We start from the raw sequence: 12,446 nt of genomic DNA, 5'->3' as shown, positions 1-12,446 counted from the left end.
TCATTTCCTGTCTTCAGCAGAGTTCTGTGTCCTTTGTGCATTCTTGTGTTTCATTTGTGTGTCTTTGGGACAATTTTGCATCTTTGCAGTCCTTCTTTATCTGATTTTTGTTTTTTCTGCCATTTTTTTTTCATTTTGTGTTGTTTTGAGTCTTATTTTAGTCGTTTTATGTGACTTTGGGACAGCTTTATGAAAGTTTTGTATCTTTCTTTTGATGGTTTTTGTCACATTTTTCTCATTGTTTGTTGTTTTGTGTCTCATTTTCCCTCATTTACTGTCTTTGGGACAGTTCAGTGTTCTTTATACTGTCACATTTTTCTCATTTTGTGTTGATTTGTTTCTCAGTTTTTGTCGTTTTATGTGGCAGGGACAGTTCAGTGTTCTTTATGCTGCTCTGTGTCTCATTTTGTGTTGTCTTGTTTTAGTTATTTTTGTGTTTTTCTGGGACAGTTTTGTGTCTTTGTGGTCATTTGTGTCTTGTTTTTGATGTTTTTGTCACGTTTCTTTCATTTTATCTTGTTTTGTTTGACTTGTTTCATATGACAGTTTTGCATTATTTTATATCTTGTTTTTGATGTTTTCTCTCGTGTTTTTCTCATTTTGTGCTTGTTTGGCTCATTTCAGGTCGTTTTATGTGTCTTTAGGACGGTTCTGTGTCCGTTATGTGTTGTTTTGTCCTGTTTTCTTTGTGTAATGTGTCAGACTGCTGTTTAAAGACGGCACAGACTGTCCTGAGGTGCAGTCAGACCGTTCTCCATGGATGTAAGGACTGATGACACACTGGAGCTTCAGCTTCTTTTACTGGTGACAGTTTAATAGAAATCCGTCTGAGCGTTCAGCGTCGGTTCCATCTCGGTTTATTCGTCTCCTCGGTTCAGTTCTTCAGGATTTCCTCGGTGGGCCTTTAAAGCGTTTTATCTTTGAGCGGCTGAATGTTGGGTGACCTTTGAATCCTCAGAGAGGCGTGTTACTGTAAAGCATCTGTATCTTCAGAGCTGCAGCTGTTGGAGCTTCACCTCAGAGAAGGTCAGATCTGCTGCCTGCTCCTCATTCTGCTCACGTTTCTCTGTTTTTTGTTTACTTCACACACCATTAAGCAGCTTTTTGTTTGACACCACATTTAATTCTGAGCTCGTCTCTCCTCCGTCCGTCCTCTGATCTGCTCTCAGAGAATTATCTGCTCCTCTTCCCCGTCACGTTTTCTCCTTTCATCGCCGTTTTGCTTCTTTATCTCCTCCTCGGTGTTCCCTCCCTCCTCCTTCATCCGTCCCTTCATTCCCTCTGGAACTCTGTTCATCCAGACATTATGTTTAACAGATGAAACAGAAGGAGGCCACAAAGATGCAAATCACCCACAGAGACACAAAACAACCAGAAATAAAGAAAACTAACCACAGAGACACAAAACAACCACAAAGAGACACAAATCACCCACAGAGACACAAAACAACCAGAAATAAAGAAAAATAACCACAAAGACATAAAACAATCACGGAGACACAAAACAACTACAGAGTCAAAAAACCACGAAGAAAAGATGCAAAACAACTATGAAAAGACACAAAAAGACACAAAACAACCACAAAGAGATGCAAAACAACCACGAAAAGACACAAAAAAAACTCCACAAAAAGACAAAAAAAGCCACAAAGAAACACAAAACAACCACGAAAAGACACAGAACAACCATGAAAAGACAAAAGAGCCACAAAGAAACGCAAAACAACCACATAGAATTCTCTGCTCTTCTTCCTCGTCACATTTTCCCCTTTCATCGCCGTTTTTCTGCTTTATCTCCTCCTTGTTTTGTCCCTTTGTTCCCTCCGGAGCTCCAACACGACGATCGGCCAGACATTATATTTAACAGATGATCCAGAAGGAGGCCTGTGAGCTGCAGCTGCTCCTTCTCCACATTATTAAATAAAGGTTATAAATAATCTAATAGACGCAGTGAGTTTGGCTGCAGGTCTTCGGCTTCATTTCAGAACAAACATCTGAGTCTTTTTCATTCTGAGGAGCGAAAACAGAAGCTGCTGGTGTTTCTGCTCAAACATTAAAAACATCATCAGATGGGAGGTTTCCACGGTTTTCTTTACAGAATGAGAAACGGAGATCAGCCAAGACGTTATGAGCGTCTGTGTTTACTGGAATCAGTCCAGTTTGGTTTCATAACAGATTTCTAATTTATTCCATGGATGATTCTGTCGTGTGAAATCTGAGATCATCCCCTGAACGCTGAGTGGTTTCTGGTTAGGAGAAGGAATCCAGAAATGTCTTCATAAGGACGCTTAAAGGGACAAAAAAAACCCACAAAAGAACATAAAACAAACAGTAAGAGACAAAAACAACCACAAAGAGACAAAAACAACCACAAAGAGACAAAAAACAACCACAAAGAGACACATTGGAAGAGAATAACTACAATTAGTAGAACTCTTGATGTCAGTAATTTTCTGAGTTTTAATTCTGGACTCATTAACGCCGTAGAAACCGTGACTCTTGAGATCTTCAGTTCCTCTCAGCTGTTGAACTTTACTCTTCTCTGTCTTGCTGTCTGCAGAGCGTTGGTGTGAGCGCTATGGAGACCTGCGGGGGGCGCTGCTGTGCGTGGAGCTGGAGAAGGAGCGGCAGGGTCTGGGCCTCAGCCTGGCGGGGAACCGGGACCGGTCCAGACTCAGCATCTTCGTGGTGGGACTCCATCCTGGAGGTCCGGCTGCTCGGGACGGACGGATCCGGGTCGGAGACGAACTGCTGGAGGTCAGAGAAGTTCACGTGAATCTTCATCTCACTGGTCTGATAGTTAACTGTAATCCATGAATAAAACAGGGAGAGTCTTCAGGTCACAATAATCAATAAACATAAACTGAGCAGCTAAAGATCAGCTAATGCTATGAGCGATGGACAGTCCTAATAAACAGACAGTTAGCATCTACAGTGCCATCAAAAAGTATTTGCCCCCTTCTCAAATTCTTATTTTTTGCAAATTTTCCCCTCTTTAATGTTGTGATAAAGTAATTGCCCCCTAAACCTAATAACTGGTTGGACTGCCCTCAGCAGCATTTTTGAGAACTGCCAATGAGTCTATCACTTCTCTGTGGAGATATTTTGGTTCTCTCTTCTTCTCTTTTGCTCTGGGACCTTGGGTTGCTGGAGGACCTTAGGTTGCTGGGGGACCTTGGGTTGCTGGGGGACCTTGGGTTGCTGGGGGACCTTGGGTTGCTGGGGGACCTTGGGTTGCTGGAGGACCTTGGGTTGCTGGGGGACCTTGGGTTGCTGGGGGACCTTGGGTTGCTGGAGGACCTTGGGTTGCTGGGGGACCTTGGGTTGCTGGAGGACCTTGGGTTGCTGGAGGACCTTGGGTTGCTGGGGGACCTTGGGTTGCTGGAAGACCTTGGGTTGCTGGGGGACCTTGGGTTGCTGGAGGACCTTGGGTTGCTGGAGGGCCTTGGGTTGCTGGGGGCCCAGATGTAATGAGACACACACCTTCCAGACGTTCATCTTTCGTCTTGTTACTTTGTATAATTTTCTTCAAAAGTTCAGACTAGACTGTCTAGAACGTCTAGTTTAGATGTCTAATGAAAATTGTGTGCTTCGTTGGACCTCTGCTGTCCACAGCGGATTTCCATAAAAAGGAAATGAAGTGTACTTTATGCAAATGAGCTGCAGGTCGATGCAACGGAACACAACCAGCATGCAATGCGGTGTGTTTCACAGAGATAATGAACGGGATGGTAGAAACTGAGGGATCCTGTGTACCTTTAGCTAGGACAGTCCTGGGACCAGTAAACGGTGCAGCCATCCCATAATAGACCCCTTTAGAAGACACTGAAAGTGCTTGAGTTTACAAAAAGTCTGACAATGTTGAATATAATCGCTATAATTGAGTCTGCAGTAACCTGTGAATGTAGCAGACAGATGAAAAATGCAGATAAATAGAAAAGAAACAAACATTTTAGCTGTTTAAGTTCACATTTATGAATATTCATCCATTCAGTCTCAAACAGCATTTATTAGAACTGAAAAACTTTGATTATTTTCAAATATTGACATTTGACAAAAATGTGATTTATTCATTACAAAGCCTGTAATTAATTAGATGAATAGTTTAGTTGCGTCCCACCTCTAGTTTTACTGTGAACTCAGACGTGAGGACAAACTGCAGGAACGTCTGAGTGTTCAGATAAACGTCCAACACAGACTCTGGTCTCCAATTGTCTCGATGTCGCCTCTTTACTGCAACCGCCGTAAAAATGAATGTTAGCCGAGAAAAGCCTGAAAGATTACCACAAATACACACACAGACACACACAGTAACACACCCTCAAAGTCAAACTTACTGGAATACAGAAACACGCCATTTACATACATGAAACATACATGAAGACTCATTAGTACAAAAATCAGTGTAGTCAACTAGAGGACAGTGTGTGTCAGCGTGTCCTCTCCATACTGATTTTTAATGTTATACAGATATATATAATGTTTGTATGTAGTTTTGTTTTTTCGTGTCTCTTTGTAGTCGTTTTGCATCTTTTTATGTTTTGTTTTCGAGTTTCTTATCTATTTTTCTTATATTTTCTGGTTTCTTTCTTCTGTGTTGGTAAACTCTGATCCCTGTATTCTGATGTTTTAGAGGCAGAACGACTCATTGATTGATCCAGGAAAAGAAAATAAGTGTTTAGCTGCAGCTGTTAGGGGAGCTCTCTGTACCTGTGAGGACCAAATGTAAGAGTCTACGGCTGTTTGAGGGTTAAAACCTGAGTGTAGGGTTCCCATACGGTCAAGGTTAGTGTGTGTGTAGATGAGGTATTGATTTAACATTTGGAGCTGCTAACTCTTCATTTTGCGACCTCACAGGTCGTGTGTGTGTGTGTGTGTGTGTGTGTGTGTGTGTGTGTGTGTGTGTGTGTGTGTGTGTGTGTGTGTGTGTGTGTGTGTGTGTGTGTGTGTGTGTGTGTGTGTGTGTGTGTGTGTGTGTGTGTGTGTGCTGATGTATCACTCATGTCTCACACTATGATTTCAGTATAAATCGGTTTAGAATCATTGCACAAGCACTCCAAAATCTGTCAAAAATGACTGGAAATCTTTCAAAAAGACTAAAACATTTTATAGAATTAAAAAAACCTTGCTAGAACTGTCCAAAGTGATTAAAAACTGGTCTCAAATGTTTCCAGAATTGCTCCAAATGTCCAAAATTGTCCAGAATGACCAGAGAAATTGTTTAAAATTACTTAAAATTGATACAAAATATCATAAATGTGTCCAAATAAACAATAAAAAATGTTGAGTACGTCTAAAAAGACAAAGAATTGTCCAAAAGTGCTTTATAACGTGTTCAGAATTACAAAAGCCTGTCCAAAATGACTCCGGAAATGTCCGAAATGGCAAAACAATATTGATAATGATTTGAAAGTGGTTGAGATTGACCTGATAACTGATGAGAAATGATGAAGGCTTGTGTTTAAAGACTCAGATCTGATCCGTTAGATTCCTGATGTGGTTTAATAAAGACGCTTCTCTGCAGGCTGCTGCTCACGCCTCTAAAATCTCATCTTCTGCTCTCCGGGAGGTAAATTTGTGAACATCAGCAGCCTCAGGTATCAGAGAGGCGTCGCTTCATTTCCTCTCACAGCTTCAGGAGGAAGATGAGATGTTCAGGAGTGAGCTGGTCCTCCACCGTTCAACATCTGACATCATCTGATTTATTGATGAGTACTGATCAGCTGTCTGTGTCTCTGGCAGATCAATAACCAGATCCTTTATGGGCGGAGCCACCAGAACGCCTCAGCCATCATCAAGAGCGCCGCCGCCAAGGTGAAGCTCATCCTGCTCAGGTAGGACCGCAAGGCATGCTGGGAGAAAGACGTGTGACTTACACTACTGTTCTAAAGTTTGGGGTCGTCCAGATGTTGTCCATAAAACTCCCACTTTTATCCGTGTGCTAACATAACTGCACAAGGGTTTTCTAATCATCAATGAGCCTTTCAGCACCATTAGCTAACACAATGTAGCATTAGAACACAGGAGATGTTCCTCTGTATTTATATGTAGGACAGAGTAGTAAGTTAAACCACAAAAATGTCTCTTTTAATTACTTAATTATAAACTTTTAGTTTATGAAAAATATTTTGTCTATAAATAAAAACTTACATTCCTAACAAAAGAACCTTCACAATGACACCATTTATCAGACCCAGAAACCATGCAAACAGAATGAATCTGTGGGTTTTCTACTTTCTGAAGCTCCTTCAACTGCTTATGCTTTGTTAATGAGACGTACAGTGAAAAAAAACAAAAAAAACTAAATCCAGGCCTTAAATCATCCAAATCACTTTTTTCTATATGTCCTATTTTAAAATGGAATTAATTTTATACATTTTAGATTATAAACACGTCTGTCTATTTATTGATTCAACTGTCAACCAAAATACATTATATATTATACAAATATTGCTGTTTGACAAAAATTTGATTAATTGATTGATTAATTACAAAGCCTGTAATTAATTAGATTTTTTTTTTAATTGTGTCCCACCACTTGTGTGTGTGTGTGTGTGTGTGTGTGTGTGTGTGTGTGTGTGTGTGTGTGTGTGTGTGTGTGTGTAATTTTTGCAAACTTTTTTCTATATTCGGGTTTATACATGTATATGTTTCTTTTGTTTTCTATATTTGGGCCTTACAGGGTTAATTACAAAGCCTCTAATTAAGGTTAATAGTTTTAACCACATCCTACCACAAGTTCTAACCAGAGAAGCTGAGGGATCCAATCAGAGCAGCCGATGCTGGACGTGACTCTCGGTTCAGTTAGAGCTGCCAGAGCCGAACTGAGGAGGTTTGTCAGATTTATTTTCTAAGAAGCTTCTTTTCCCTGAACAGTCGAGCTGCAGCCTGTCAGACGCTGCTCAGGGAGAGAAAAGTTAGTTTATCATCCAGGAGCTGCAGGAGCTGCCTTCCTTCCCTCCATGACCTCCACGCTGCTTCTTCTCTGGCGCAGATCTGATTCAATGAAACCTTATTGATCCTCTTCCTGGAACTGGGTAATCAGAGATGAGAATAGAACCAAGCAGAAAAACAACGACTTCCAGGAGTAGTCAAAGGAAGAAAACTGGAGGAAACTGTCAGCTCAGAGCCAAGATGGCCGCCGTATGAATCAGAAACATGAAACACAAAAAAGACTCTTTCATGTCAAAGTGAGAACAAATTTATACAAAGTAAAGTCAAAACATCTGGAGGATCACAACTCCTGGATGGAACCACACCATGAAGACTGAAGAACCAAGAAACGCCGAGGAAAGGTTGTTGAAAAGCATCAGTCAGGACGATACAAGAACATTTAAAGATCCTGAAGATCTCCTGGAGTCCAGTTAAATCCATCATTAAGAAGTGGAAGGAAGATGGAACATGAATAAATCTGACTAGAGCAGGACGTCCTCAAGACCTGAGAGACGAGAGAGGGAGGCCACCAAGACTCTGACTCCTCTGAAGGAGAAAGAGACTAGAGAGGGAGGCCACCAAGACTCTATGACTCCTCTGAAGGAGAAAGAGACGAGAGAGGGAGGCCACCAAGACTCTATGACTCCTCTGAAGGAGAAAGAGACTAGAGAGGGAGGCCACCAAGACTCTATGACTCCTCTGAAGGAGAAAGTGACTAGAGAGGGAGGCCACCAAAACTCTGACTCCTCTGAAGGAGAAAGAGACGAGAGAGGGAGGCCACCAAAACTCTGACTCCTCTGAAGGAGAAAGAGACGAGAGAGGGAGGCCACCAAAACTCCTATGACTCCTCTGAAGGAGAAAGAGACCAGAGAGGGAGGCCACCAAAACTCCTATGACTCCTCTGAAGGAGAAAGAGACTAGAGAGGGAGGCCACCAAAACTCTGACTCCTCTGAAGGAGAAAGAGACTAGAGAGGGAGGCCACCAAAACTCCTATGACTCCTCTGAAGGAGAAAGAGACTAGAGAGGGAGGCCACCAAAACTCCTATGACTCCTCTGAAGGAGAAAGAGACTAGAGAGGGAGGCCACCAAGACTCCTATGACTCCTCTGAAGGAGAAAGAGACCAGAGAGGGAGGCCACCAAGACTCTGACTCCTCTGAAGGAGAAAGAGACTAGAGAGGGAGGCCACCAAAACTCTATTACTCCTCTGAAGGAGAAAGAGACTAGAGAGGGAGGCCACCAAGACTCTATGATTCCTCTGAAGGAGAAAGAGACTAGAGAGGGAGGCCACCAAGACTCTATGACTCCTCTGAAGGAGAAAGAGACTAGAGAAGGAGGCCACCAAGACTCTATGACTCCTCTGAAGGAGAAAGAGACCAGAGAGGGAGGCCACCAAGACTCTATGATTCCTCTGAAGGAGAAAGAGACCAGAGAGGGAGGCCACCAAAACTCCTATGACTCCTCTGAAGGAGAAAGAGACTAGAGAGGGAGGCCACCAAGACTCTATGACTCCTCTGAAGGAGAAAGAGACTAGAGAAGGAGGCCACCAAGACTCTATGACTCCTCTGAAGGAGAAAGAGACCAGAGAGGGAGGCCACCAAAACTCTGACTCCTCTGAAGGAGAAAGAGACGAGAGAGGGAGGCCACCAAAACTCCTATGACTCCTCTGAAGGAGAAAGAGACCAGAGAGGGAGGCCACCAAAACTCCTATGACTCCTCTGAAGGAGAAAGAGACTAGAGAGGGAGGCCACCAAAACTCTGACTCCTCTGAAGGAGAAAGAGACTAGAGAGGGAGGCCACCAAAACTCCTATGACTCCTCTGAAGGAGAAAGAGACTAGAGAGGGAGGCCACCAAAACTCCTATGACTCCTCTGAAGGAGAAAGAGACTAGAGAGGGAGGCCACCAAGACTCCTATGACTCCTCTGAAGGAGAAAGAGACCAGAGAGGGAGGCCACCAAGACTCTGACTCCTCTGAAGGAGAAAGAGACTAGAGAGGGAGGCCACCAAAACTCTATTACTCCTCTGAAGGAGAAAGAGACTAGAGAGGGAGGCCACCAAGACTCTATGATTCCTCTGAAGGAGAAAGAGACTAGAGAGGGAGGCCACCAAGACTCTATGACTCCTCTGAAGGAGAAAGAGACTAGAGAAGGAGGCCACCAAGACTCTATGACTCCTCTGAAGGAGAAAGAGACCAGAGAGGGAGGCCACCAAGACTCTATGATTCCTCTGAAGGAGAAAGAGACCAGAGAGGGAGGCCACCAAGACTCTATGATTCCTCTGAAGGAGAAAGAGACTAGAGAGGGAGGCCACCAAGACTCTATGACTCCTCTGAAGGAGAAAGAGACCAGAGAGGGAGGCCACCAAGACTCTATGACTCCTCTGAAGGAGAAAGAGACCAGAGAGGGAGGCCACCAAGACTCTATGACTCCTCTGAAGGAGAAAGAGACTAGAGAGGGAGGCCACCAAGACTCTATGACTCCTCTGAAGGAGAAAGAGACCAGAGAGGGAGGCCACCAAGACTCTATGACTCCTCTGAAGGAGAAAGAGACCAGAGAGGGAGGCCACCAAAACTCTATTACTCCTCTGAAGGAGAAAGAGACTAGAGAGGGAGGCCACCAAAACTCTATGACTCCTCTGAAGGAGAAAGAGACTAGAGAGGGAGGCCACCAAAACTCTATGACTCCTCTGAAGGAGAAAGAGACTAGAGAGGGAGGCCACCAAAACTCTATGACTCCTCTGAAGGAGAAAGAGACTAGAGAGGGAGGCCACCAAGACTCTATGACTCCTCTGAAGGAGAAAGAGACAAGAGAGGGAGGCCACCAAAACTCTATGACTCCTCTGAAGGAGAAAGAGACCAGAGAGGGAGGCCACCAAGACTCTATGACTCCTCTGAAGGAGAAAGAGACCAGAGAGGGAGGCCACCAAGACTCTATGACTCCTCTGAAGGAGAAAGAGACCAGAGAGGGAGGCCACCAAAACTCTATGACTCCTCTGAAGGAGAAAGAGACCAGAGAAGGAGGCCACCAAGACTCTATGACTCCTCTGAAGGAGAAAGTGACTAGAGAGGGAGGCCACCAAGACTCTATGACTCCTCTGAAGGAGAAAGTGACTAGAGAGGGAGGCCACCAAGACTCTATGACTCCTCTGAAGGAGAAAGAGACCAGAGAAGGAGGCCACCAAAACTCTATGACTCCTCTGAAGGAGAAAGAGACCAGAGAAGGAGGCCACCAAGACTCTATGACTCCTCTGAAGGAGAAAGTGACCAGAGAGGGAGGCCACCAAAACTCTATGACTCCTCTGAAGGAGAAAGAGACTAGAGAGGGAGGCCACCAAGACTCTATGACTCCTCTGAAGGAGAAAGTGACTAGAGAGGGAGGCCACCAAAACTCTATGACTCCTCTGAAGGAGAAAGTGACTAGAGAGGGAGGCCACCAAAACTCTGACTCCTCTGAAGGAGTTACAAGAAAGAGACTGAAGCATCATGGTGTAAAGCACGGTGGTGGCAGCATCATGATGTTTTGCTGATGAATCAGACTAGAAGGTTTGAGTGTTTGTGGTTAATATTATAATATTGTAATAATGTAATAAAGGATGAATGATGGTGAATCTGAGCAGCAGCAGATTAAACTTCAGGACTTCCTCCTCCAATCAGCTGCTCTGTTTGCAGCTCTGAGGAGAGCAGGTGTGTTTTACTGAAATCTCATTAGACATCAAGCCAAGTTCGACTCTCTGTCAGAGCAGATCTAAGCTCCAGCTCTTCTTCTTCCTCTGATTTCTTTTTGCTCCTCGGCTCAGATTACAGAGCAAAGAAACACAGAGCTGAGACGAAGATCAGAGATGGACTCTAATCAGAGTGAAGAGCAGCTTTGATTTGAGCATAAATCTGGTTTTTAAATTCCATTAGGACGGATTTTACAGCAGGAGGCGGAACAGACAGTTTAACTAGAGGTGGAATTACAGGAAATGATCAGTAGATGAGTTAGAAACACTCCCTGATATCATTCAGAGGGAACATTTCATTATCTGTGGAGAACAAACCCCCCAGAAATCCACTTACAGACCAGAGAAGAAAAAAGTATCCTCAGTATCACAGAATCAAACAGGAGCTGCTGCTGGAAGCTCAGCTGCTTTTAGTGGCACCACTTTAACTAAATGGATAAAATATGCTGTAACGGAGTCTCCTGGTGCAGGAGACAGCCCTGGAGACCCTGAAAGACGTCCTACTGGACCTCCAGGATAGGATCATTTAAAAACCATTCAAACTGACTCAAAGCTCCAAAATGATCCAGAACTTTCAAAATCACAAAAACTTCCCCAAAAGGAATCAAACTGACTTTTTAAAAATCATTCAGAATGACTGTGATTGGCCGTCACTTACATTCTTTTTAAAATGGCAAAGCTTAGCCACAATAACTCAAAAATTGTTATGAAATTATTCAAAACTTGTTCCAAACAACTCAGAAATGGTCTCGAATGACCAAATATTTTTTAATTCCTCAAAATTATCCAAAAAGGCTTAAAACTTGTTTAAAATGATTCAAAAAATGTCCAAAATAACTGGGCAATGGTCCAGACTGACTCAAAACGTGTCCAAGATCATGGAAATAGTGAAAAATGAATCAGCACATTTAAGAAATGGAATGAAAGTTGTCCAAAATTACACTGAAAACTTCTCCAAAATAACTCAAGAAATGTTTAAAATGTTAAAAGCATGTCCATGGAGACTAGAAAATATTTTACAATGTTTCAGTCAACCCGGTCTCACGGGGATTCGTGAAACTGTCACGTAAGTTTTAGTTTCGGTTTCGTGCGCACCAACACGATTTCGTCATGTTTTTCGTGCCGCTCACCACGAAATGTTTTTCGCTGTGGTAATCACATCTGAAAGTGGTTTATACCGGCGGATTCATGACGATCTAAGCTGTCCATCGGCGTATACTGCTTGTGTGATCGCGTTTGCGGCCGCCGGACATTCTTGAAATTCCTATGCAAATTGGTAAGTGTACCACCGGCTTATGGTTAGGTTATGGTTAGGTTATGGTTAGGATTATGGTTAGGGTTATATTTAGGGACGATGTCATGCAAAATATAGCGTTGGATTCGCCGCGGTTTTACATTAAAAATATAATATACACATTCTTTTGAAATACGTTCTGAGTGGCACGAAAAGTCCGCCGTTTAAAATACATTGGTGTGCATTTCGTGGTGAGCGGCACGAAAAACATGACGAAATCGTGTTGGTGCGCACGAAACCGAAACTAAAACTTACGTGACAGTTTCACGAATCCCCGTGAGATCGGACTGTTTCAGTGGTTGACTTTTACTAACTGACTCCAAGAAAGTTTTCAAAAGTGCTCAAAACTTGTCCCAAACAGATGACCACATTTTTAAAGAAAAATGCTCTAAATTGTCCAACAAAGCATGAAAAATGTCCAAAATCACTCAAAACGTGTCCAAGATAACAAAAATAGTCAAAACTGTGATGCAATGGAGTAAAGACACCTGAGAAATAG

At 43.1% G+C, this 12,446-nt stretch overlaps 1 protein-coding gene across 1 annotated transcript in view; it reads left to right on the top strand.

The window, feature by feature from the left end:
- Nucleotides 1-12,446, top strand: part of patj (PATJ crumbs cell polarity complex component) — a 168,280-nt gene that overhangs the window by 121,322 nt on the left and 34,512 nt on the right. Inside the window, exons 31-32 of the mRNA XM_051947482.1 lie at nucleotides 2,561-2,757; nucleotides 5,743-5,834. Of these exons, the coding sequence (XP_051803442.1) occupies nucleotides 2,561-2,757; nucleotides 5,743-5,834 (289 nt within the window). The remainder of the gene's footprint in view (nucleotides 1-2,560; nucleotides 2,758-5,742; nucleotides 5,835-12,446) is intronic.

Source organism: Acanthochromis polyacanthus, chromosome 4 (assembly GCF_021347895.1).
Source record: "Acanthochromis polyacanthus isolate Apoly-LR-REF ecotype Palm Island chromosome 4, KAUST_Apoly_ChrSc, whole genome shotgun sequence".
Classification (NCBI taxonomy): Eukaryota; Metazoa; Chordata; class Actinopteri; family Pomacentridae; genus Acanthochromis; species Acanthochromis polyacanthus.
The sequence above is the reverse complement of the archived record's forward strand: the minus strand, read 5'-3'. Positions and strand labels throughout refer to the sequence as shown.